Source organism: Clavelina lepadiformis, chromosome 5 (genome assembly GCF_947623445.1).
Source record: "Clavelina lepadiformis chromosome 5, kaClaLepa1.1, whole genome shotgun sequence".
NCBI classification, from domain to species: domain Eukaryota; kingdom Metazoa; phylum Chordata; class Ascidiacea; order Aplousobranchia; family Clavelinidae; genus Clavelina; species Clavelina lepadiformis.
The window spans coordinates 24,211,275-24,236,900 of record NC_135244.1 but is presented as its reverse complement, the minus strand read 5'-3'; the positions used below and the strand labels follow the sequence as shown (position 1 = coordinate 24,236,900).

The following is a 25,626-nucleotide window of genomic DNA, read 5'->3' as shown; positions in this document are numbered from 1 at the left end:
ATTTACCAGTCTGAGTCTACCTGACTAGAAAGTACGACAGTTTTCGACGAGAAATCGTGCATTCGAAGGGGCCAGACTGCACAGTATGACTGTTCTCAGCAACATCTTGGGTGCGTCAACACCAAAACCAACAACCAGTTTGACAGTTTGACTCAAACTTTAAATCAACTGAAAATTGAGTGCGCAGTAGTTCTGTCCAAGTCATTAAGTGCAAAATAACGCCCCTTAAGTGCGGCACTGAAGCTCTTGAAAAGCAATATTGAGTGCATCTATGCCTAACTCAGCAATCTGGCAAAAACGCAAATTTTGATGGCTTACACCGAAGCCTCAATTGTTTGTTTGTTTATTATAAGTTGGCGTGAAGGTAAAAAAAGGTAAATAAATAAATAAAGGTAAAGGCATGAAGGTAAATCTTGTGCGTGCAGGTGCCAACAGTAAGTTTTATGCAAGTATTGTTTGTACCTTAATAAATAATTATGAGTATTCATTAATGGTGTAGTGTTGTCAATCTTTGTCTCTCAAGTCTCTCTGTCTGTGACAGTACTTTTTAGTTCGATGCAATTGACTAGTGGTCTTCTTTAACGGAGTAAAATCTAAGAGACATTGGAATATTTTGTGTTGTTAGTAAGTAAGAGCCAGAAAGAAATTAATGTAACACTTTTCTGCTTTGTCTAATCAAACATGATACCAGCATATTTTCATATTTTGGTAACTTCAAGAAATTATTGCAATCTTTGTGTTTTCAGTATTGGTATAGGACTTTCTTGTTTCCAATCAGGATGGTCAAATCTTAGAGAAATTTTAAATAAAAAGTTTTAAAGTCACTTTCATCAAAGAAGAAACAAGTTGCATGAAAAGAAGGAAATATGGCTGAGTCATACAATGAGTTGAAGAAGCTTGCGGCAGAATACTACATGAAGAACCATGTGCCAGAAAGAATTGAAGAAATCCTTAATAACATGTTTTTTGAAAATCCGAGAGATATTTATGGCAGATTGGTGAGTTCTTATTTTTACACTTTTTGACTCTAATAATTTGTTGTGTGTTTTTTTTGCTTTAATCTTGAATAAAAGTATATATGGAAATAAATAAAGTAAAATATATGGAAATAGAATCTCTTTTTTTAACATCAATTTGGGGTTTTCAAGCTTCAAACTTAGAATCTGCCAATTTCATGATTAACTTTTTTAAACTTGATTATTTGCAGTCCGAATTTTTTGAGAATTATGCACTTAGTCCTGTGTTATCTGATGTCCATGGCAGCGTTGTGTATTCAGCCAACGGAACACCGGCAGTGAAATGCAGCTTGCTTGCAATTGTGAAAAACAAGGACAAGGCAAGAGATATATTTCTAACTTATACTCTCTTAATTCCCTTCTATAATGGTATAAGTTGGTGGAACTACTTGCACGATAAAAGTTCATGTGTCTTTGTTTCTTTGGTCAGTTTCTTGCATCTTCCTACCTTGCACTTGACAATGAAATGCTGCAAGTTCAAGGCCAGGTTTATCAAGACAACGGTAAAATTAAAAAACAAGTATTTGAAATTGTGCTGAGTTATTATATTTATTAGCTATATTAGTTTTTAGTTAATTATACAGTAGTAGTTAGCTGTAGTCGTGGTAATAGTTAGTTAGTTATGGTTAAATAATAGTTATATTTTATATGAGTTATTAGCTGAGTTATGTTAATTAGTTAGTGCTTAGTTATTAGAATTTTGCACGGATACTTGTTCCCATGTTATTATGGTCATTGAAAGAAGAAATGAGGCTTAAACATTAACACGTTGAAGCTGCTTTCGTGTCAAACTTGTCAGATCTGGCAGAATTTTAGCGACTCGCCAGCTGCTGAATTTTAAGACGTTGATTTAATTTCATCCAGAGAGCCCACCAACAGTTGAAGAAATTGCGGATAAAACTTGCGTGAATATCAACGCTGAAATAGCACCAAAAATAAAGGGAATTCCCCTACTGAATCAAGCTGAAATCGATAAAGCACTGAGGTATGGTTGGTTGGAAATTCTTCTCATAATCGTGTCAAAGTTTATTTCCACCTCAAATATCAAAACTCCATTAAAATTTTCCAGTGATTGGATGAACGAGATGGAAAATGCTGTGTCATCATCTACTGACGTCAGCGAAAACAATAATCCTCGAACTCCCACCCCCTCTAGTGGGAAGAAGAAAAAAGTTCCTTCTGGGAAAGTCAAAGGTGGGAAAGCCCCAGAGAAACCTATCCCCCCAAAAGAGCCCGCAGCACCTCGATTAAAGGTACTTTGCCTTCGTTCAACTTATCAAGACGTTTTTAATGGAAAAATGCAGACATTTCTGCTGTTGACTCACATGCTCTGCTCCTTATTAAATTTGCACTCTTCAAGTTAAAATCTCAATTTAATCGAATCTCGTTAAGATTTGTTCACATAATTTTTGTTTACGGATAATAATTATTATTAATGGAACGCACATGTTATAATGCAATGAGTAGCTCTGTCAAGTGCAATCTTTGAATTGGAGATTGTTCTTGAGTCCAGGGATGCAGCTCCATCTCTGCCACTTCGCTCGTAACTTTGAAGGCAAGTTCGGTATTTCTTGCCCAACCTCCTTTCCTCCACCTCCACCGATCAATGTCCGGATGCGAGGGAAAAGAAGAGATTCGACTTCCTACTCCTGTGATCTCCATCATCACTGGAGGAAAGTCATCTCCAGGTATTTAGATATGAGGAGGAGCTATTTGAAAGACGTTTTAAGAGCATTTATGGTCCATATATTCGATTTGATGATTTCTCCGGTGTAAAATATCTTGGTAAATATTTGACATTTTATTCTTAGGCACCCTGGTAAAATATTTCCAATTTAAAAGTCAATTTATTTCACAGGAAAACTGAATATTTTCAAAAATATATTCGCAATATCCAGGCCTGGCTTGCCGGTCAACGAGAGCATCGGAAACCTGGTCAAGGTTTATCAGGCGGTGGAGCGCAGTTTGGCCGCAAAATCGGTGAATAAACTTGAACCACTTGTCTCATACACTGCATAGGTTTGCCACCTCGTAACGGTCCGTAGTGACGTCAGCGCGCAACAAGCATGGCTCATTCCTGTAGAGTTAGTCTCAATCACTTCACACTCTCATCGACCATGTTCCCATCTCTGCAGAGCGTCGGGGTCGTCACCGCTCCTGGTGGCGGCTTGCAACCGGTTTATGACAAACCTGAACAACCGCTAGATGTCGTTTTGGAGGCAATCCAGACTGCCGGGTTCACCCCAGGTCAAGACATTTACGTCGGAATCGAAACTGACGCAACAAATGCGTTTGATTACGTAAGTAACCAGTTTTCTTCATTTCCGTTGTTATATAATTGCGCGCTTGATAGAATTGATATGAAGCAAAGTAACGACAAGCTGCTGGTGCAGGACAAAGGCAAGTACGAAATATCGAACTCGCTCTTCAAGTCGGCCGATGAACTCGTAGAGCTTTACAGGGACTTGTTGGCGCGCTACCCGGCGGTCATTATGTTGATCGATCCCATCCGCAAGGAGGACAAGGAGCAGTGGCCCAAGTTATGTGACGTCATCAGTGAGAAGTGAGCTCCAACACTATTACCAGAGTCGTACGCGTCAGTAAATGTGACGTAATAAGATGTTATTGGTTGAAAATGTTGACCTTGTCAGGTGCTTTGTGATTGGTGGATCGTCCATTTACGGTCCACTGCACTCCTTAAACCAAAACCAGCTCTGCGCGCGCAGATCAAGCGGCGTCGCCATAGCAACAGGCAGTAGAGTGACGTGTTCAGATTTATATCGAATTGTCCAAGACGTTCGCGCCAATGGTGACGTCACAATCCTCCTCTCGCCTCCTGCTGACGCAAGTGATGACATATACACTGACGTGGTATGTTTCATAATCTTGCAATTATGACTTGATAATGAATTATAATTGTGACGTCATAAAGACTTGGTGATGTTTAGGGCGTTGGGCTCGGAGTGGACTTTGTGAGCTTCGGTGCGCCATCTAGAGGCGAAAACGTGGATCGTTTGAACAGATTTGTTGAAATCGAAGAAATTCTGAAGCAACGCGATGTGATGACGTAAGACCGTTTGACCTTAATGTATGACTGGTCACCCACCAGTCAAAAGCCCAAGTAGAAAATAGCGGCGCCACTGTGTCTGCGCGGTTGGTTAGGACCAGCTACACAGATGGCGTGGTGTCTTCTTAAAAATCAACTGAATCGATGCTGTAATTATTCTTTCCGCTTCTGACCGTTGGTCCTGCCATTGACTTAGCTCATAAACCTCCCCCTTTTTTCAGGGTTTCCCCTCAAAAATCTTTCAACTTTCCTCTCATAAAACCTCCACCGGCGCCACTAAGCGATGAAGAAGGTGACGTCATTCTGAATCCCCCGGATCAAAAAACAAAAAAGAAATGACGTTTTGAACATTTTATGACGAAACAATTCTCAAGTTTTCAAAATACGAGACCAGTAACGACAAATAACATTTAGTTGAAAATGTTTTTTTTGTTTTTATATAAACCAGTCTGTTGCTGAGCTGTTGCGCTTCTCTGAGCTTTTGTGACCCCAAATGACCCATCGAGTTTGGTGGAACTAACCCGGGGGGTCTCCCCTCTGTTTGTACGCCACACTAGTGGGTGGTCTTGGTAGGGACGCTCTTGGTAGAGGTCGATGGGATCGCCTCTAGTAGATTGCAGGGGTGGTCAGTGATGCCAGATCGTTGTTTCATCACTTCCATCGACGTCACATTCCTCTTTGTGGAAGACCATCATCGATTGGACGATGGTCTGGTTCTATGACGAACAAGTTGAGGTTAACACCGGAAATGTCTTGCCTTATTTTAAAAATTAAGAAACAGAATTTGTCGAGCTGTTTATGGAAACTCAGATTAACTCCACCTGGAACAAACTACGTCAGAATTACGTCATCACGTCAGCTTAATATGCTATAGATAAGAGGGGGATAAGTGTTTGACCGAACCTGCCGACAATGGCGTTGGTTAAAATGCCACGGCAACAGAGCAGAAAGTCAACAACTAGAAATTAACCGGTTTATCGGAGAAGCTAGTTGTGGGCTACGCTCATGCTCGGAAAATCCAAATGAAAATTTCGAGGTTTAATTAATTTGAAATCGCGTTGGATGTTTTGAGTTTTGATAAAATACATAAATTTTCGTGAAGGACCAAGATTAGACGCCGGTAGCTCGTGCGGTATGACGTAATTTTGACGCATTGCAATCAGGACCCAGCCAAGAGCATATCAGCCTGCATATACGTCACAGCAGGTTCCTCACATTGACGCACGACTCATAAAACTCGTCGAACGTGACGTAGCCGTCGCCATTCCGGTCAAATTTGTTGAAGATTTTCTCGGAATGGGCCAGGTGGCTCTCATCGGCCAGTGGAGGCTCCACCACCATCAGATGAACCGACTCCACGATTTTTGCCATCTCCTATCAATTGACATCATATAATAAAACACGTTATTTGTGTCTTTTGCGTCCCAATTGAAAATATTTTTTAACAGTTTACATTAACGCAAGGAAAGTTTTCGATGCTATGATACTGTACCAGCCGCACCTCTCTGGTAATGTATCCGTCGTGGTTTATATCATATAATCGAAACGTCCAACGCAGTTTTTCTTCCAAAGTTCCTTTCTGGAGCAAGGACAAACCGACCGCCAACTCCTGGCAAAATTAAATGAAATTTACTTTCGGAAAAATTAGAGTAGAAACCACGACTGCGCAGGGTCGGGTCTGGACTAGGCAGCTTAAAAGTTACCGCGACAAACTTTAACGGAGAGGTGTAAGCTGACGTCACACCTTTGAAATATTATCAAGTAAAATTAAAATTTTCTAAGGACACCTCAAAATTGATGATTTCTTCATCGCGGTGAGCAAAAGCGTGGAAGGCATAATGCGCGTACATTTCGGCCTCTATGAAATAGCAACAACGATTTAATCTAATATGAAATTCTCGAAATTCGATCACAATTCTATAAAAAATGAATAAATTTTGCCGCAAATTCAATTTTATGAGATTTTAAAGCAACCGCCAGAATCACCATAGAGGTAGACACCGATGACGTCATCTATTTATGTGAAAATAGACCAGGACGCAAATTATTTAAAAATCTAAGTAAGCAGGTGAGCCACGATTTCAAATTATCACCCAGCGCCACAGAACAAATCTCACCCCCTGTTGGGAAAAGTCCGCGGTAGATGGACTTGAACTTCTCCTCACTGACGATCCCATGCGGACATTCCTGGAGAAATAACGACGTCACAGTCAATATGTCATACGTCATAAATCATTATAACAATTGGCCTCTATAGTCTATGAGGTAAGAAGCGGACGTTTTGTTCGTATCTGCAGGTACACACGCCAAGGTGTTGCATAATTTATGTCAAATCGGATTTAATGAAAATTTATGAGAGCCGGATGCACGGCCATGCCTGGAGCTTAAACAGGTTTCTTTGGGTTAAATCTGAACAAGAAATGACGTAATGCGCCAGCATTCTCTCGCCTGACCTTTGAACTCGAGTTTATCGATTGTTTCATTGAACTGTCACACCCAGTTCTAATATGAAACGCAATAATTACGTCATTTTTCGCTACGAAGCGTTTTCATTTCAACAAACGCGAGAAGATGTCGACAAAGTTTGACTTAAACATAAACCGCTGTGTGTCGCGCGACAACAGAGCGCGGATTATTTTCCTTTAAAATCCAGTGATTCTCAACTCTTTTCAGCTCACGGCATTCTGCTAACAACCAGAAGGTTTGGCGGCACCCACAGTCAAACCAAAAGATTTCTGCATTAAATAAAAACAATTTTCGCAACCGTTCTCCTGGGCTAGTAATTAGTGCCCAATAACTTGCGGCACCCTTGCCAAACGTAAATGGCACTCCGGTTGAGAACCACTAGTTTAGACTGACAGCTTTAAGCGGGAACACTGCTTATGACGATGACGCACCGAAAGCGTCATATTATATAAAGGGAGAATTGTTGCGGTTACTAAGATGATGACGACAACTTTTTGGTGCACTTTGCGATAAAGACAATAAATTTTCTGGAGTGTTACTCTATTTTCTGAAGGACTGTCCCATTGTCCATTTACTGCGTTTGCTGCCAACCATACAATTCCTCGGGCCAAATAAAATATTTCGGCCGGCCAAAAGATGCGCTTATCGCGCGGGCGTTCCACGTCTATCCACGACAAACTCTAGAAGTGAAATTTCAAATGCGTCCACGTCTTTACAAACAGAAACAGACCAACATAAGACAAACTTTATGTGGCGGACTTAGAGTAACACCTATGAAAGTTTGATGCAATTATTTCTATCGCCAAGCGCCCAATCATTTTGCTGATTTGCTCTTCTTTACGTCAAGACGATTGTTTACGTCATAATGCTTTCGTAAAAATATCGCGCGTGAAAAGCTATATGCATTATGGAAAAGACAAACCGTTTAAAACAATCATCTTCATTCCACCAGCGCTCTGTTTACCTTCAATTCATCATTACGACGCTTTGCAAAACTTATGACGTAACAAAGCCCGTTTCATTACCGTTTTAAAGTTCCTGTAGAGCGTTTTGAGTTCGTCCCTGGAGAACCTGGTGATGGACTGCAATCGTTCAATGCTGCTGGGCACGAAGTGAAGGGTCGGCTTCTCCACGTCTACTCCATCGACATCTGAAAAGGACAACTATTATTACGGGAAATCCCCGAGCCTGACAGCTGCCGAGATTTCAAGTCGTTAATGTCACGTGATGAGCTGATTTTTAAGTCGGGTCTTGCAGCTTCACTCGCGGTAAACCGCGGCGCTAAAGTCACCCTTGAGCGTTGCTTGGTGCATATTGATGTATATATTCTGGCAGTAAATAGGATCACACTGATACCTACAACTTCAAGAACCAACAAACGACCAAACGCTCAAAGCCGAACTGACATGACATTGCTGAATGTCTAGATCAGGAAACGACAAGAATTCAATGTAATCAGAAAGAACAAGAGAAGCTGCAGCATAGTTGGGAGGCGCGGAGGACAAAATGCGACCAAAACAAAAACAACACAATACTATGCATAAGGATCGCAGCAAACCATAATTCCTGTCGTCATTGACCAAACGCTGATTATGACCTGATGGTTGCTTAACAATATAAACTTACAATTGATGGGGTTACCATATTGATCACGTGATTTTAATTCCTATCTGCTTTTGTATGACGTTTATAAGATGTTTATGAGATTTTTGTTAAAAACTTGACATCGGAGTTCAACCATCAGGCCGAATACTTATGCCACGACGTCATCGCAGTTGGTTCTCTCATTTACGTCACAATAGCCGGATAATATCATAATAATCGGCTTTCTGTAAGAAACGACTTTGTTGCCACCAACACCAATCGCGAGCGATAAGATCGATTTTGAACGCGAGCGATTTCATGTCGCGGGAGTTAATTTCCCGCGGGCACGAACCATAGGTGTCGAAATTTTCTCAAAAACTCGAATAAATCGACCATCATGGTCGCTAATTATCGCGTTTTCTGGAAACTAACTCTGATGAGGTCGAACCTTTCCTCCAGCACTTCAGCACCGGGATGTATCGGTGGATCCTGTTGAATATCACCATCACTATGCAGGAGAATGTGATCGCGATCCCGAACTTGTCAGACTCCCACAGACTAGATTCTTCGCTCATCCTCCCTCAACAATGAGCTTAATTCTTATCGCGATCCCTGTCTGAAGATAACTTGAGCTTCAATCGCTGCCTTCCAGCTCCTATACGCGCGTTATGTGCGCGGTCGTATAATCTCTCTATATGCCTGGATGGGTTAAAATGAATGAACTTTAAACAATTGACTTCGGGTCAACTCAGAATCGAGCAAGAACTCGCGACTGCAACGCGACGCAAGTTTCAACAAGGAATTGAACCGACCGCTGCCGCCGATGAAAGCGGTTTAAATTGCTTGGGGCGCCCGACACCGCGACTGAGTGAATCTTTCAACAAACTACGAAGAAGGATTTTTAAATTTTCGTCGCATTGAAAGTTGAAGAAACTCGGCAGCGTCATCTGCTGGAATCTCGACCGAGAGTTGATGATCGGCGACCGACCGCGAGATGGTTTTGTGATTTCAACAACTTCAACAAAAGAAACGGATCGAAGACGACGCTGCTGTGAAATTATTAATCGCTTCTGAACGCTATAAAATATTTATTGAAGCAGCGTCATTGTTACGTCATTTTTCTGTTTCCTTTTTGGATAAGAACAATGCCTGCTTGGATCTTTAACAAATGACTTCACTCTTCCCCCTTTATCCTGAGGTTCTAGAAGCTTTTAAACCTGCAAATTGATTTGACAGTGAACTGTAGACAAGGCCATCAATTCCATTAGTAGCAAAACTTGTAACTTAAAAGTGTGACGACCAAAACAACTGGAACGTTGTCAGCTCGTCGGCTGCTGTCGACTAATCCGCCAAACACGTGACAGGGTTGCTGAATCATTGTGAGATAGAAAGAAATGTTCATTAAATTTTAATGATCAATATTTCAACAATCGGATCTTCAGCGGGTGTAACAACAGAAACAACAAGATCACGATAATGGGGGGTAGAGGGCAATACGTCAAATAATAATCGTCATCGTCTATTAATCGCGCTTTCAGTCAACTTTTTGTTTATTCTTTATAAATGCAGCAGCTAATTACTGAACCTTGTCGAATCCTTTATTTCCGTCCAACACAAATATCAGCTTCGCCCACCCGGGAACCGTGAGCTCATAGAGCTGTCAATTGGTGCCTGGTTGTAGTTCTATGCAGAGAGGGAATATGATCTTGACTCCATTACAAAGGCCACCTTGTAAGCTCACGTCAGTCATCGTAACTGATCTGCCTATGACGTGTCAGCCCAGCCATTACGTCAACGCATTAGTCTGAGCACGTGACAGTACGAGAAAGATCACCAAAAGTTAGACACAAAAGCCTCGTACCCTGGCCAGGGGAGGTGAATATATTCGCGGAAGCAAATTACCGCTGGGCCCGCAGAAAGAAATCAATAATTTCAACGATCGGTTTGACGACGCTAAGCAAAATTTATGCTTTGTTTTGACTGGCGCCAGTGTATGGGCAAACTCAACATGTTAATACCTCACACTGACTTTTGTCACTCTGACGTAGTGTTTGACATCATTCTGACGTCATTAAGACGCCTCCCTACCAGCATCAATGTCATACCTCAACAAGCGGTGGTCTGTTAGAGATGGCCGGTTATGTTGCCTCAGGTTAGTTTCATAAGTTATGTAAGTTTCAGAGACCACAGAGTCACCGCAAATAGAAGTCACATCCAACGGAACAAGGTCATAATATAATGTTTATTACGTCATTGTAACATATATCATACCGGCGTGCGTTGATGCCTTGGATGACATTTGCATACATTTTAAAGCAAACCCAGCAAACATAATGTACCGGCTTCGTAAACACCATTATCTCATCGAACTCAGTTTATGGACGACAACCAAATCGTACATAACTTATCCCTTACATTTCTATCGGTACGTAGAGCAGTGCCCTTCAACCGGGGTGCACATGGTCCACTGATTTATATTGTGTTGTTTAATACCGGAATACAATGTTGCGCGGCATTCATATCTCCAACTGTGTAATCACCTTTCTTTAACTAGACTCTACTAGAGCTATAAACGAAGAAATCGAACATTTACAAGCCTAACTCCTCCAAAAAACAAAGGAGTTAGCGAGCTTTGTTACATCATTAAGCATTCAAACGAAACAAAGCCATAGTGATGTCATACACACCAGTCTTACTTAAAATACCGTAAATTTCATTGCTGTTAGCTTATCAGAAGGCTAAGGTAATGCCAATTGTGGTTTAGGTGGATACGAAGTTAACTTTAAGCAACTACTTGCGATTAACATCAGTTGTCAAATCATTTTCACTGCTGCTCTTTTCAAAAATTCTTCTTAAATGTGCAGAGTTGCCTTGACGTGGATATTAAGTTATTTCAATGACCAGGGCGGAAGAAACCAACGCATCACTATTGAAAGGTGCGCGGGAGGAAGAAGTGGAAGAGCTATGACGTAAGATTCATTTAGGCAAACAAAAACCACATCCAGTTCCAACAAATAGTGTATCGAGATAGGGGCGTCCCCACACAATTGCAGAACTAATCACTTGTTCTCATTTTGGTGTGACTGGAGAGAAACCAGAACGCCACCATGTGGAAAGTTACAGCAATTTACTGTGCCGCTGTGAGTGATCAAGAGAAGGACCTAACGTAAAATGGCGCTCAGCGAGATCTCGACCTCAAGTAACCTCGAATAAATCAATGCTTGACGCCACTGCTACGTCATAATGAACAACTTAAGCATTGAGAACTCCCAAAGATGGTTTAAATCTGCCTAAAATGAACGATGTTAAACTTGGCTTTGACCACGGCAAGTTCCGCCAATTTCCTATCTACTATTACGTCAACGTCGTTGCGACGTGACCAAGTCACGCAACCAACCAAGTTCGTTTCGCGCCATTTGACTTGAAACGACAATTAATCACGCAAATCTGCATTATAACGTCATAGATCAAGTATGACTTGTTACCTTGTTTGCTTGTCTCCATATTGTGACGTCACTTTTCTTCTGGAAGTTGTGCAGAACAGTTTTAAAAAATTATAACAGCAGAAGGCGTTGAACGTGAAATCTGACGCGAAAGTTCGAAAAATGAAAGACGTCGTGACCTGCAATGCGCTGTACACTGCGCAGTGACCAGCGGTCGCTTCTTTCAGGGGCAAACAGCAGGCGACACGAAATCTGGAACGCGTCTTGTACAAGTAATAAAACGTAAAAAACATTTAATTGAGAGAGCGCAGCCTACGATCGCTCATATATTGTTCAACAGCGAACGAGGAAAGCGGTTGGCGGCGCACGACAGGACGATTTCCTTTATTACCTCATATTTTCGTCATAGAAGTTACCTGGCAACGACATCTTAATAAAACGGGTTTCAATTTTTGATTCGCCGCCATCATCGTCATAATGCCGTGATCATCAACCCGACACGCTGTTGACCGGCGCTTGGGTGATGATTATCTTTACGTCAAAGCTGCTATCTCAGATTCCACTGTTTACAAACTCTCACTTATGATGACATAATAGTCTATTACGTCATAATGACTTTTCACGTCATTATTACCGACGAAACGGGTCAAGAATATAAAAACTTTCCCTATCTTGCTCATGAACTGTTACGTCATCAGAGAGGTTTCTTTGAAACTAACTTCAATAGAAGGTACTGCATAGACATCTTCCAACTACAAAAGCAACACGATAGCTTCATCTTATGAGCTCGCTTAATGAGTTGGTGCAGTATTAAATTTTCCTTTCAGCTGTTCTGCAAGTCGGTCGACTGGATCTAACGTTGTTCGAACAACCGCTGGCTGGTTCGCATGCCTTGTAGAACTCAGTTGAACTACGCCATTAATTTTTCAATAATAAAGAAAAAATAAATGAGTTATTACATCACAATGCTGCGATCAATAAAGCTTTGACAACTGTTTGGCGAAATACGACACGACTCGCCAACAAAGCTGATGTTGAAAGCTTTAAAAGAATCAGGTGGGCCCCGGCTCATGCACCAGCAGGCTAGCAGAGCCGGTCGATGCAACAAGTCATTTTTGCTGTGAACCATAATTTTTAAAATGACTTTCAATTTAAACAACTCCCAAAGGTACATCGGCGAAAATGACGTCGTAAATGCGTGGAAAGCTTGGGCGTATGTTAAGGCTCCCGTGGGAATGAAGCTTTTTATATCTCTCAAAACTATTGATTTAGGGCGTCAATTAACTTTTCTGCGTCCACGTTTCAATTAAGAGTAAACGTTGTCATGACGATCAATTCCGGGGTCATGAACCCCAGACCAGTGATCAAGATTTACGTCGACCATAAAATTTGAGAATGAATTTTCTGCCAAGTCATGGAGTTTCCACAACATATTGAGGAAAACGTTTCGATCCATCGAACCACCCAGCTGTGTGGTGGAAAATTTAGAGGTTCTGCTGGAAATAGAATTTCATCAAAAACGCGAAAAAATTGGAACTTTTGCTGAAGCCGCGAAATGTGATGTCACTTGACACTTCGCTTTAAAGTTTAAATCTATTCTCCGCCTGTGACGCGGAAGGAATTATGAATTATTGAGGCGCGTCAGGGAGCCGTTAATGAGGAAAGTTTGGAAATCGATAGAACACGAATCCCGGTTAAGTGGAAGTCGTTAAAACTGAGCAAGTTCCTTGAAAGTTCATGTTTTGTCGCGTTGAAGATATCGACCCAGCAACTTCATTGTGCCACGGTGTGGATGACGACAACGACACGACGACTTATTCACCGATTACTTAACTGCAAATAAGTGGGCAATGGAGTCACGTGATCGGCGGTAGGGAGGAAAAAACACTCCCCGACAAAATTGCCAATTGACGCACTTTTATATGAGCCCCTGGGTCCGGGATTTGAGAAACCATTGTGCAATTTGGGGAAAATTGCATACTGTGACGCCATAATTGTTTTTAGGTCATAAAATGCTTACCCTTCCCGGTGTTTATGACGCCATATCTTCCCAAGAATAGGAAGAGGAAGAGGAGTCCGACAAAGGCGAGCACCGTTCCCTGGAGATCTCCAGTGAAAGCCATGGCCAAGTTTAACAGGAACTCTTGTCACTTTATCGCAAGTTCACTGCCGGATTCTTCTACCTCAACTTCTCTGGTTATTCTATTGTTTGCCGCTGTATCGGACTATTGTTACGTCAGGAATCACAGCGATAACTGGTTGGGACCCAAAATCTCGAAAACTTCCTCGACTTGGTTCAAAACGTCACGATTTCCTTTTCTGAACAAGCATTCGACCTATTTCGATTCTCACTCGCCCTGAAACAGGATATTGTCTGTTTATCATAAGTCCTGTCTACGTCACAATCAAAGTCTACGTCATAATCCGGGTGAAGCCGGTAAGAAACCAACAGTTACCTGGCCGGTGAAAAAACTGCTGGAATATCAAATTTTTGCTGTTTTTTGCCAAATTCTGATCAGTTCTACTTCTTCACGCTTGACTAATCCTGAATGCCAACATCGTTATACGTCATAATTCAAGCGAAACATCACCCTTTAAAGTGACATCATAATGTATGCCAAGGTCAAAAGGTCGCTGAAGCTAAACTGGGTTTGAAATTGAGAACCCACCTCCCCCAAACTAACTTTTTCATCTAAACTCAAACACACCTCGTCCTGACTCCTCTTGTCTTGCCATACGTCATATGGCGGCACATCGCGATACTTGGCGCGGCTCCAAAATAAACTTTACGAGCGAACAAATGACGCAAAGTGTTTAGACAGAAATGCCAGCAACACGTTAAATATTTAACGTACATTTTGCGGAGTGCAATGTCCTTGAAATAGACCTGGCCTGGCCCAATGCGACAAACCAACCAACGAAAGGAAAATGTTGAAGCCGTCAATTCATTTCTCGCTGGAAACATTCGTGCAACTGAAAATATAACACTTTGAACGAAACTTCTATATTTCATGTCCAACGCGTGGCATCATTTGTGACGTCACAAGATCTACGCGTAAGGTAAGAACGAGGATGCAAAGAGACGACTTCATCAACGTCTATTATGACGTTATAATGTGCTTTATTGATCACTGAGTGCTCGTCTAATCATTCTAATGTACGATGTGGCGGATATTGGTCGTATCCACCCGTTATGGTGATAAATACGTCACAGGTAGCTCTTTGTTACATCATAATACGTCAATCATAACCCGGACGTTTCAACGAGCAAAGTCGGGCGAAGTTGAACGTATTAAGATGCAGGAGCACAGGACTCATACCCAGTGATAATAAAAGGCGCATAAATTACACAACAACCTTGCATCAGGCGTTTCATGTCTTGTCGAAGACTTCTCCAATTCTCTGGACAATGTAATCTGTGGAAATGAAAAGTCTTCTGAGATGACGTGCACCCGACACTAGAGATTGATTGACTTGAGGCTGCAGAGGCTTCAAAAGTTTTCCAAGAACCATTTTTATTTCATGTCCACGTCATTGTGGGTCGAAAAGTTTTGAAAATATTATCTGAGTTGAAAGGTCAAGCCTGGAAGAAGAATCAAAGCGAAAGATCCCAGCAATTGTCCGGGGAGGCGCGGACCCGACTGCGCACACTGACATCAGCATTTGTGTGAAGAGCACCTGATTGCCCTCCAGTCGCTTCTATAAAGGCGCATGAAATCCGTCTGGAGGCGCACTTTCTTTAAAAGCATTCACAAAATGTTTATGGCGTCAAGATGTTTTGTGACGATTAATCAATTTTGAAATTGAAAAAATATTAAAACTTGGCGGTTTGACAGACGTTTAAAGAATGGGTAAAACCTAGGATCGATGAAGGATCGATATTCTTAATTATCAGTTCTACGATTTGCCGATTTCTACTTTCAACAAAACAAGTAAAAGCTTTGTGACGTAACAGTGGCAAGCCGTTCCTGGGACTGATTTACTTTGGAAACATTTCGGAAGAAACAAGAACGGAGTTGGGTTGAAATATTAGCTGGTTTAAACAACCCGATCCCGTTGTATTAATCGAGTAAAATTGTTTCTTTATTTTTCTTGTTTACTCTTATTTTGAACCAAACTAAATGAAATAAACCGGGACTGGAACGAAGTTCGCACAACTTTAAACATGAAACATCGCACTCACCTGTTTCCCTGCCTTCAAACACGCCCCTGAATGACCCCGTCAACCTCCATAAGAATTGAAGCAAAATATCTCGCCAGCTTTTCCCCTTCCCGCCAGTTGGCGCCACGGAGGCCGGTTCCGTTGTTGTGGCGACAAGAACAGGTGACGTCACACAGCAAGAAGTTGAAAGGAAGTTGCGATCGGGAATTCTCGAAGATGACGGAAGTCCGGCTTTCTCTGACTTCTTGCTGCGACATCGGGTCGGGTGATCTCTGTCAGCCAGAAATGCGGCGGTTTCATTGTTTTCGTCACAAACAACAGCATCAAGATATCGATTATCCTGTTCCTTTGTCCGCAAATAATTGCCCTCGGATGCAGTCGACTTCCGCGCAGAGGAGGGAAACTCCTTTCGGTAGCTTCGATCAAACTTTAACGTCATTGTTACGTCATTTTTCAAAGTTTTCAGAACCTAAAACATCTGAATTGAAAAAGGAAAAATAAACAAGTTTTTTCTGTACAAAGAGAAATCTCAAAAAACAACACGAAAGTGAGACCCTCCCCCCACTAGCAACTTTTACTTTCTACGCAGACTGATGACGTCAGATCTGGGTAATTCTTGAAACTTTTCAAGAAATAAGCTTACGTCACCCACAGAGAGTCAGTAACCTCTAAACATAAACCGCATTGTTTGAAAATAGAAATCCAACAGAGCAGCGTTGAATAAAATCCTTTCTCTGTCTGCAGCTGACGACGAAGCTGACCAGAGTTAAATTAGAACTGGTCGCGGTTCTAATCAGTTTGCATCGCGCGTTATTGATCGTTGCACCGCGCCTTCCTTCAATCGCTTTGTGACGTAATTTCTTCTTCATCAAGTTACTTTGAGGAAAAGTTAATGGCTCTGCTTTTCAGACTTCATAGAAATCAAAATCGATCACGAATTTGTCCCAGAACTTTCAACTTGTCAAGTCAATTTTTTCGTCACAATCTATATTCGTCGTCTCTTTTAAGAGACACTCAGCGTAAGCTCATCTCGTCCACTCTAGACCTGAATAAGCCGCATTAGAACCTCATCAAGGGCTGAGAATGAATTATAAATGACAAGCCCTTGACTTTATAAACAAACCTGTCTCTGAGAATTGCACAAACCTCAGTCGGCACAAACCTGGCAACGTCAGAGCTTTCTTAGAAACATTTTGTTCCGCTCGTTTACAAATGATTTGTAGCATCGTATATGTTGCGTCATAGCATCGCGTATGTTGCGTCATACCAAGCACACTGATGTTCTTTAAGATTAAAAACTCTTGTTTGGTTCAACTTAAAGTCACAAAAACTTTCTCGTTAGTTACGTGAACAATCGGTTGTTTGTTCTGCTGCTTTTAAATGCGGCAATTATATAAAACTGCAGAGTTTGATCAAACTTTTTTGCTGAGCTTCAGTTCAGTTGTTTCCTCAACTGAAAAATGCTGATATTTTGCCTTCTCGCTAATTCAAATACAATAAGACGTCAGAAATTTTTATTATAAAATTTGTCCTAAAACTCACGGACCTGGATACCGAGTTGCTTGAAGCTACGACCGAAGTTTCTTATAAATGAGTTTTCGTTGAAATCGAAGAAGAAACAGAATCGCGTCGGTCGCGCTCAACCATGACGTGATAAAGTCTCGATAGACATCATCAGCTTCCCTGCGCGCCCTAGCGCGACTTTTTCACCTCATCTAATTAGCGCTTGACAACACGGCTCGCTATGCATTACGTCACAATATCCCTTGTTACGAGTTCGATCAAGTGACATGATCGAGACTGGCGAGGTGTTTGCGCGTCACAAATCGATTTAATTACGCCGATGTCGTCACAATGGAATGGATCCGGCTCATCCCAAATCCAAACCTTTCCTGGAGATTAAGGCCACGACCCGGGGAATACCCCTGTTTAGACCAGTGAATTTCTTCACGTCTTTAGCAGTCACGTGATTAGCGGCCGCTTCAGGGAGATAAGAACCTGTTCAAAGGTAACTTTCCGCTATTTTGCGTCCCACCGCGTTCATGAAACTGCTCTCACCGTGCATCGTGTTGTTGAAGCCTCATAGAAAGAAAGTCTGCAACGTCAGCTTTGTCCATCGGAAGTAACTTATGCCAAAAATGACGTCACGCTATTAAGAAGCTCGGACGTAGAGTAACCGCTGTAAATGATCAAGGTTAACGCGAATTTTATTGGAAAAAGTTTTTAAACCAGAGCAGTTTCTGGACCAACTTCATAGGCCCAGCCGTTTATTGCAGCAGTTTATGCACGAAACTGAAGTCGATTGTTAAACAAGGTCTTGTTAGGTCAAAGAACTTTCCCCACAATTGTTTGTCATTTGTAGCAGAACATAGTTTTCATAAAAGCGCCCACAAGAACGAAAACTTCCAACTGGGCACGGCTTGAACACAGCCAATGTGCGTTCATAAAAATACACATCGAATTGTTTAATTAGATTTGAAACACCAAAAATATTTCCAAACTCACCAAACGCGTCAGTCGCCAGATCTGCGTCATTTCCGCCCCAGGACGTGCAGAAAAATTCGAGACATTTCACCAAGAAGCAATTCGACATGCAGCTCTCTATCGCCCTCATGCAACCTTTCCTTGAGCGTTTTGCTTTTATCCATTTCCTGTCCATTATTTCGTCATAAACCGGGCTGACGTTGGCGATGGCAACGTTCTGTTTATTTGCCATCACGTGCAAGGCTTACTAGGGTCCAGGTCTGCACAGGTAGGTACACTAAAAAATTACAAACGTTTTTCCTAAATAACCCAGTAGGGTATTACTAGGTCATTTTAACCTGCATAATATTAAAGGAAAATATGACGAAGCGAAATGGTTTGAAATAACGGAGCGAAAAAACTTTCATGGTGATTTAAATTGAAATTAACGGCTTTGTTCTTACCCTGAGGTTTAATCACGTGGCCGTGAAAGATTCGAACGTTGAAAATATCGTTTCCATGAAGTTTATTTGTGACGAAGGATAATTCAAGCGCAAATTTTCCGACGTAAAGTTGCCGTTTTGGCGCAGATCTTGCGTCGGGTATTAGGTTGACTTGACGCAATGTTTGACGTTGGATTCATTGCTTTAATTGCCTTTACGTAAACCTTCCGACAGTGACCTACAAGCCCATATGCGTGCTCTGGGCAAAGTAATTCTCGTGTGAACTATTTTCATTTTATCCGTAACTTGATGTCTCATGTTGGACGGAGACATCAAAGTAATCCAGGACACGGTGTGGTTATGTAAAGTCGCATCGAACCTTCGTATGATGCAAAGCCAACGCTAACAGCGCAACAGAACAGTTGCATTGATTGTTGTAATCGTAGATGTTGCGCTATTTAAATATTGACCGCACTTCTTTAACAGCTAAGACAAAAAAAACTTGGAGTATTTTGTCGTACATAGCGACCCTTGCTGGTAAATTTTTTAGTCACAAAACTAAACTGTTTGAAAACAATTGTCTTGTGACGAGTCTAAACGTCACAACCGTCACTCCGCGTGACGTTTTTCGAACATTCAAATCACCACCAGAGCGCACCCGGTACCTTGCATTAAAAATTTAGCAGAATTGAATCGATTTGCGCGCGATTAAATTCATCTTGTGAGTCGCCATTTCTTGAGTTCTTCCGCCCGCGATGTTTTGTTTCGAGACCAGACCCCGGATCCACCCCTGGGTCATTTGCCGACCCCTGTCGTAGGGTTTCTACGGGCGCAAGCGATCTTTACACTTCCCCTTTAGCATGACGTAGTGACCTTTACGCGCCTGCGAGAAGTTTGACGATGATGAGAGCGAATGCATAATTCATGGTGGTTCTTAAACTTGTACTTTCGCTGGTCAAACACCAACTTTGGCGTCCTATTGTTGGATCAGTAATTCAAAGAATTAACAAAACGATCAAAATACTTTTATGTTAAACTGTGACGGACGTTTCGTTACAAATAGAAACTTTCTGAATATTCTGTTGATTCTCAACGGAAAGTACAACTTCATGATTACAAACTCGAAATTTGTCGCCAAATTTTTGTCGTGAGCGCTTTGTTTGTTGATCTATTGCGTCACTAAGTTGCCAATTGAGCAAATAAACAAACACAACTTGCAAAGCTAAACGCCGTTAAAAGCGTTTATACCAGTCAAAACAATTTACGATGACTTGTTCTTAAACCGCATTCCTTGCATAGCCGTCGGCGTTGCAGCGAACCTTAATAAAGAAGCCATCGCCATCGCCATCGCCATCGCTAGAATAATCTCCCCTCAAATTTCAGCAGATCGGTTTAAGATTGATCTTTCGACAAATCTTCTTTCTTGCTTACTTTTTGTGAACCTCATAATGACGTCAAACACGCCCTATTGTGACTCAATCAACCCTAACTGAGCGGCCTGCTTTGATCTTTGTCACTCATTCCAATCAAGATTTATTTTCTATTTTCTTTGTCTTTTAGCTGATTTAGAATTTAGCCTCGTCCAGAAAAAAACTGCTTTTCAAGAATTGGCCGAGAAACCTTCCCGTTGATCTCAGAAACGCTACAATCACAAAAGAGAGCGGATTGGCCTTAAGGTTAACCAAGCGTGACTAAGTGAACACAAAGAGGATTACAACGTAATAATCGACGCATTGAACCTTGCGACGTCTTTTTCACGCAAAACGCGCTTTACGCATTTTTCACATTTTTCTTCTACATTTTGTGCGTCATAATTTTACAATGCTGGCAATTGTTTATGAAATAACCCGAGTCTAAAATGGCGATGGATGTCTAAAATGATTGACCAACCATCATAAATGTGATGTAATTGTGCGTAGGGTACCGTGGCGCATTTCCTCGTTTTAAAGCAAATCATCTGAACGCAACCAGGCACAACAACCAGGCACAGAACTCGTTAGCAACATCCGTTTCAAACCGGTGTTGCTTATTTTTAACCTGATTATAACGTAATAAAGGTCATATGGCGTCATAATGAATGCGGCATATCAGCAAAGGGCTAATCTAATCGAGAATTGAATTCAGGGTCATATTTCCTTTGCATAATAAGGTCATCAAGGATCTGCAAATCTAGTTTGTGAAAGATTGTCATGTGACAACGTTAAATAACAGAAATTACAGGGCAACACAACCAAGATCGATGTAAATACGAAGTTTTGTGACAGTAATAATCAATATTTCGCTCGCGAAACAGTTTTCATCCAAATTTACTTGGCAATGCTTATAGACATAGTTTATACAATTTGCGTTTGACGGTACAGCGTGTACAGCATGACCGTTAGGAGGGCAATGTCGAAGTGTAGGCTTGATGCGACATTGTTTCCAGCGTTAACTTAATTGCTGAATCTAAATATGACACATCCTATAAGTAAAGCCTAATTGTCGTAGCCTAGCTTGGTATGCTTGGCCACGTTGTTCTCGATCGCAGATTGAAATTTATTGCGACGCATTTCTAGCGCACAACATAATTTCCATCCTTTATCTGCTTGGTCTCTGTCGCCTACAACAGCTCATCTCGTCACCATCTAACCTGGGATCAGTCGAGCTGCCGCGTAATATTACTATTTATAACAATCATTACTATTATTAACTATTATTACTGTTATTAACTATTGTTAACTATTAGACAATTCTATTTCTCAATAATTAATCTCCGGCATTAATCCTCTTCATTTCTGTCTTTCTCTCTCCCGGTGTCCGACAAACTTACGTAGACACTCGCAGCTTTTATCGGTATGACGTGCGTGAAGTCTTGTCTACTATAGAAGTAGTTGCTTTAAGATGTCGATAGAATAAGCGTCATGATGAAACAGCTTCTGTGCGTGATTTCTATGAGCGAGGCACCAACTTACTTGCTCGCGGGTGGTGCAGTGAACGCATTTAGCACCCTCCGGTGGAAGCATTTGCACAATCCTGGTGGGACTTGTGGACATAGATATCTTATACCTATAACCGGCTCGCGCTGATGTCACGATGTTTATCCCCGGACCGAGGAAAGTCTTTGCACGACTTAAACCCGGCGATGATTCCTCATCACTCGAGCCCCGGCTACTGAGCAATGGCTGTTGTGCAAGTTCTGATTTTCACAAACTTTTTAATCGGTGCTTTGTTTACAAATCGAATTTGTAAACTGTTACCACAGTTGGCCGTTCACCAGTCTAAGTGAATTGTGCATGCTTGATTAACTTATTTTAACTTCGTCTATTTCATACGGGTGAATGTGTATTACGCGCAAATAAAACGACATCAAAATAATGAGTGGCTGTGCAAACTGCAACTTTCCTGAGAATGAAAATAAACGCTCCACCCTATCATTATTCTCACCTGGATGCTCATTTCAGTCTCCATTGTCTTTCTAACAGGTCGCGCCCGCAGCACTTTATATAATCGAACAAAGGGACTCGGAGTTTAAGTTTAAGCCAATAGCAGGTGTATAGTGGAGGACGTTGTTGGCCATCGGTCGTGAATTTGCATATTTTCTTTCATTTTTATGTTTTTGTCCTGTTTGGCTAAAGATAACAAGCCATGATCGCTGCAGAAAGTCTGCAAATAAAATGAATCTTAGTTATGTAGGCCTATAGAAGTTTGGTCAAATACGTCGATCAGCACAATGCGTCGTCATGCGCGCACCCAACAGAAGCTGGAAGACGAAACAATCTGTTGACAATTCATTGCCAAGTGAATGTATAGTAACAAATTGACTGCATGTTCTCAATAGGACCACTCCACCTCCAGGTTTCGAGTAAAAAAGAATCAGGATATAGTTTGGCGCTCTGAAGGTTAACTTTATATTTTTCGACACGAGCTTTCGCAAGCATAAGCTTGCTTCTTCAGGTGTACAGTGAAATGGTAAAAAATATTTCAAAATTGCTAGGTGAATGTCTGCGTGGAAACCACAATCGCAATTGTGACGTAATATCTACATGGATCCAAGCAATCACAAAATCTTTAATGACGTAACAAAATAAAATAAATCGGTAAATGAAAGGAAAACGAGAATAAAAACGTATTAAAGTCAAATAATGAATATTTATTTATAAACTTCCATAAAACCGGAATCTCTGCTAAGGTGGTCATTAATACAATAAAGAAGTGAATGGTGCGCTGTTCCTCAATTCTGCGATCAAGGCGGTTATTAGAAATTAATTTTCTTAATACGGTGATGCGTAAATCGTTGATGTCATGGCCCGGTGAGTTGAAATGGCGGACATAGATGACGTTAGTGTTGTTGCATTGAAATCTTCCACTGATGCGATGCGTAGATCCATTTGGGCCGACTACTCGGTCAGTTGTGTAGATGTACGGACTCAGTTGACATCTAGTGTGTTGGCAGGGGAATGTTCCCAATTCTTCAGATGTGTCGGATAATTTGCTCGATGTCAGGAGATTTCTGAGGTTGGGAGGTTGTCAGTAAGTTATTAGACGTTGGTTTGGAAAGATAGCATTGAGTGTAGATCTTTAGTTATACGCTTTATGGGTCCCAGTTGTGGAGAAAATGTCATGACCAGTGGAGCCCTGTACGACTCTTAAGGCTTATTCGAGGAGCTTATGGCGTGATTTATTTCTGACTTTTTCGATTTGCTCTTCTGTGAGATCATTTTGGTAGCCGAGCTTCGCAAATTTCCGGTGTAATTTGACAAGATTATCGTTACCGTGAGTCCAGAACATGAATATGTCATCAATATAACGCAAGTAAAGGAGTGGTTTCAGAGGAAAATAGGATATAACGTCCTCTTCGAGTCGAGCCATAAGTTATTGGCGTACTGGGGTGCCATGTGAGCTCCCATATCTGTGCCTTTCTTTTGAAGATAAATTTTGTTTTCAAAAATGAAGTAATTGTGTTCCAACTTTTCGAGTTTTCGAGTAAGTTGTTTCAGATAGTGAAGCACTCACACATTTTACGTAACTACAGTTTAACGATGCATCTGTGAGTTAAGTGAAAAGCAATGACGCTTCAAGGCAGCGCATTGTCAGACTCATTTCCTCATCGAACTCATTGAAACTCTATTCCCTTTATACGATCCACGTATAAAGGATCGGCCGAGTCGTTCGAGCGCTGGCCTCGCAATGAATGCGGCTCAGGTTTCCTGTTCTACACCCAGTGGCACCGTAATTCCCTTGCACAAAGCATTGACGACACTTGCTCCTGTTCACCTGGTGGTGGGCCTCACTTGCGCCTGGTCCAAAGTTGTAAATTGGGGAAAAACAAAAAAATCGTAAATTCTGCTGAATAATATATAAAACTATATTAGAGCAACTTTGTTTGTTAGTGTTTTTATAACTATTTCTTTATTTTTTTGACTGTTGAGCGCAAACTTGATCGCTTACGCAGTTATCTTGAAAAAGTTATCCAAGGTTTCAACTTCAATTCTCAATGTGGTTCAATAGTAGATATGGCAGCATTCAATATTTTAACTGTGCTAGCACTTGCCTTCTGCCAATTCAAACCCATAATCAGAGTGAAGTTGATGACGTCACAATGGAAGTACAGGCTTTTCACATCATCAGCCATCAGGGACCTAGTTTGCTAGAAAACTTTGCAGAGGACAAACTTTGTGTGATTTTCGTATCATTGGAAGTTACAGAATACAATTCCAATTGTAATAGGTAGTAAAATTAAGAGGAACATTTCCCTGCTAACACAATTAACACTTGCAACTTTAAAGTTTCAACCTTCCAAAAAGCTGGTAGTGAAGGTGGTAAATCCCCTAAAAACTTGCACGCGAAGATGAACAATTGTGGGGTTGTTGGTAGCCAGAAAATGAAAACGAAATGGTCTGGTCTGTAGGGCAAAAACACAAAGGTCATAAAAACAGACAGTATCACTGTAATTATATCGCTGCTTGTAATGTTTGTTTTTGTGTTTTTCCGTAAAATCTAAAGGAGAAAGTAAGTTAAATGCTGACGGTTATGCACCATTAGAAGCCGGTCTACAGAATATGACAGTTTTCGCCAAGATCTCGTGGGTGCGGAGGCAAAATTTCAGTGTGCATGGAAGCAGCTGGTGTGCACTGCGACTCGTGACCCAAGGCTGCCCGATGCTTGTACAGGCAAGGGTGCCGCCTTTTACGTTAGAAATCGAAAGATAAATCCGTTTTTCCCATTTTTGCAATTCAAATCGGTGATAAATTTAGTAAATTTGATTTGATAAATTCCTTTATTTTGGAGACACTGATTTGTCCTGCTGTGAAATACCGTTTTGCAAAAAAATCTTGGGTGTGCTGTTGCCATACTATGCAGTCTGGGCTACAATGCAGGCTTGCAATATTATTCAGTTAATTACTGTATTTAGTGTATTAGACGAGCCATGGAAGCTGAATATTTTTCAGCTCAAGTCTATTTAAAGCCAATTAATCACCAAACAACGGAAAAAAGGAATTTTGGTTCGGTGAATAGTAGGCTAGTATCAGTTTTAAATCTATAATGAACAAGTTGAGGTTGCCAAAAATTGTTGTGTCCCTGTCCTATCTAATCGCATGCACCGTTTGCACTCGTGATTCTCCCGTCAAAGATCGCCATGCACAGGTACTTCTCAGTGTAACCTGTTTTAGGCAGTTTGAGTGATAAGTCAGTGAGTTGGCTTTTCCTAATGGGGCTTACGCACTAATATAGACTGGACTGCAAAGTCTGGTTTATAGGACCTGACAGCATCACATCCCCATATACGTCCTCATTGAAGCAATTCCACCTCTTTCTTCTTCCTCTGCTTGTGCTGTGATGAGCGTCTCACTCTGCCTCGCTTTCCGGACCAGTTGTGTGTGAGTGTGTGGTCATTTTCTATTAATTTGGAAATTGCAGCTCAAAGCCAGATAGTGTACAGTGTAGGGCTACACGCTGGACACTCATCATTGTTCAAGCAGAATTATAATAAAAATGTTGTTAT

At 41.3% G+C, this 25,626-nt stretch overlaps 2 protein-coding genes across 6 annotated transcripts; one reads left to right on the top strand and one right to left on the bottom strand.

Moving 5' to 3' along the window:
* The first annotated feature begins 728 nt into the window (after window positions 1-728).
* Window positions 729-4,542, top strand: LOC143459956 (enolase 4-like). Its single transcript, XM_076957277.1, has 12 exons — window positions 729-998; window positions 1,208-1,336; window positions 1,447-1,519; window positions 1,881-2,001; window positions 2,086-2,269; window positions 2,530-2,704; window positions 2,875-2,996; window positions 3,152-3,316; window positions 3,410-3,579; window positions 3,668-3,887; window positions 3,965-4,083; window positions 4,305-4,542. Exons 1-12 carry the CDS (start codon window positions 867-869, stop codon window positions 4,420-4,422), a joined length of 1,728 nt encoding a protein of 575 aa, XP_076813392.1. The 5' UTR covers window positions 729-866; the 3' UTR covers window positions 4,423-4,542.
* On the bottom strand, window positions 4,420-18,554 carry LOC143459957 (calsenilin-like). 5 transcript variants are annotated; one of them, XM_076957278.1, is made up of 8 exons: window positions 18,244-18,379; window positions 15,760-16,216; window positions 7,575-7,699; window positions 6,201-6,270; window positions 5,871-5,941; window positions 5,585-5,692; window positions 5,299-5,457; window positions 4,420-4,799 (listed from the first exon to the last, which is right to left on the bottom strand). In XM_076957278.1, the coding sequence occupies exons 2-8, from the start codon at window positions 16,175-16,177 to the stop codon at window positions 4,710-4,712; spliced, it is 1,041 nt and encodes a 346-aa protein (XP_076813393.1). In that variant the 5' UTR covers window positions 16,178-16,216; window positions 18,244-18,379; the 3' UTR covers window positions 4,420-4,709. The 5 variants fall into 5 exon arrangements, with proteins under 5 accessions (XP_076813393.1, XP_076813394.1, XP_076813396.1 ...); XM_076957279.1 differs by lacking the exon at window positions 15,760-16,216 and having other exon boundaries at window positions 18,244-18,554; XM_076957281.1 differs by lacking the exons at window positions 15,760-16,216; window positions 18,244-18,379 and adding an exon at window positions 13,597-14,148.
* Between the last annotated feature and the right edge of the window lie 7,072 nt (window positions 18,555-25,626).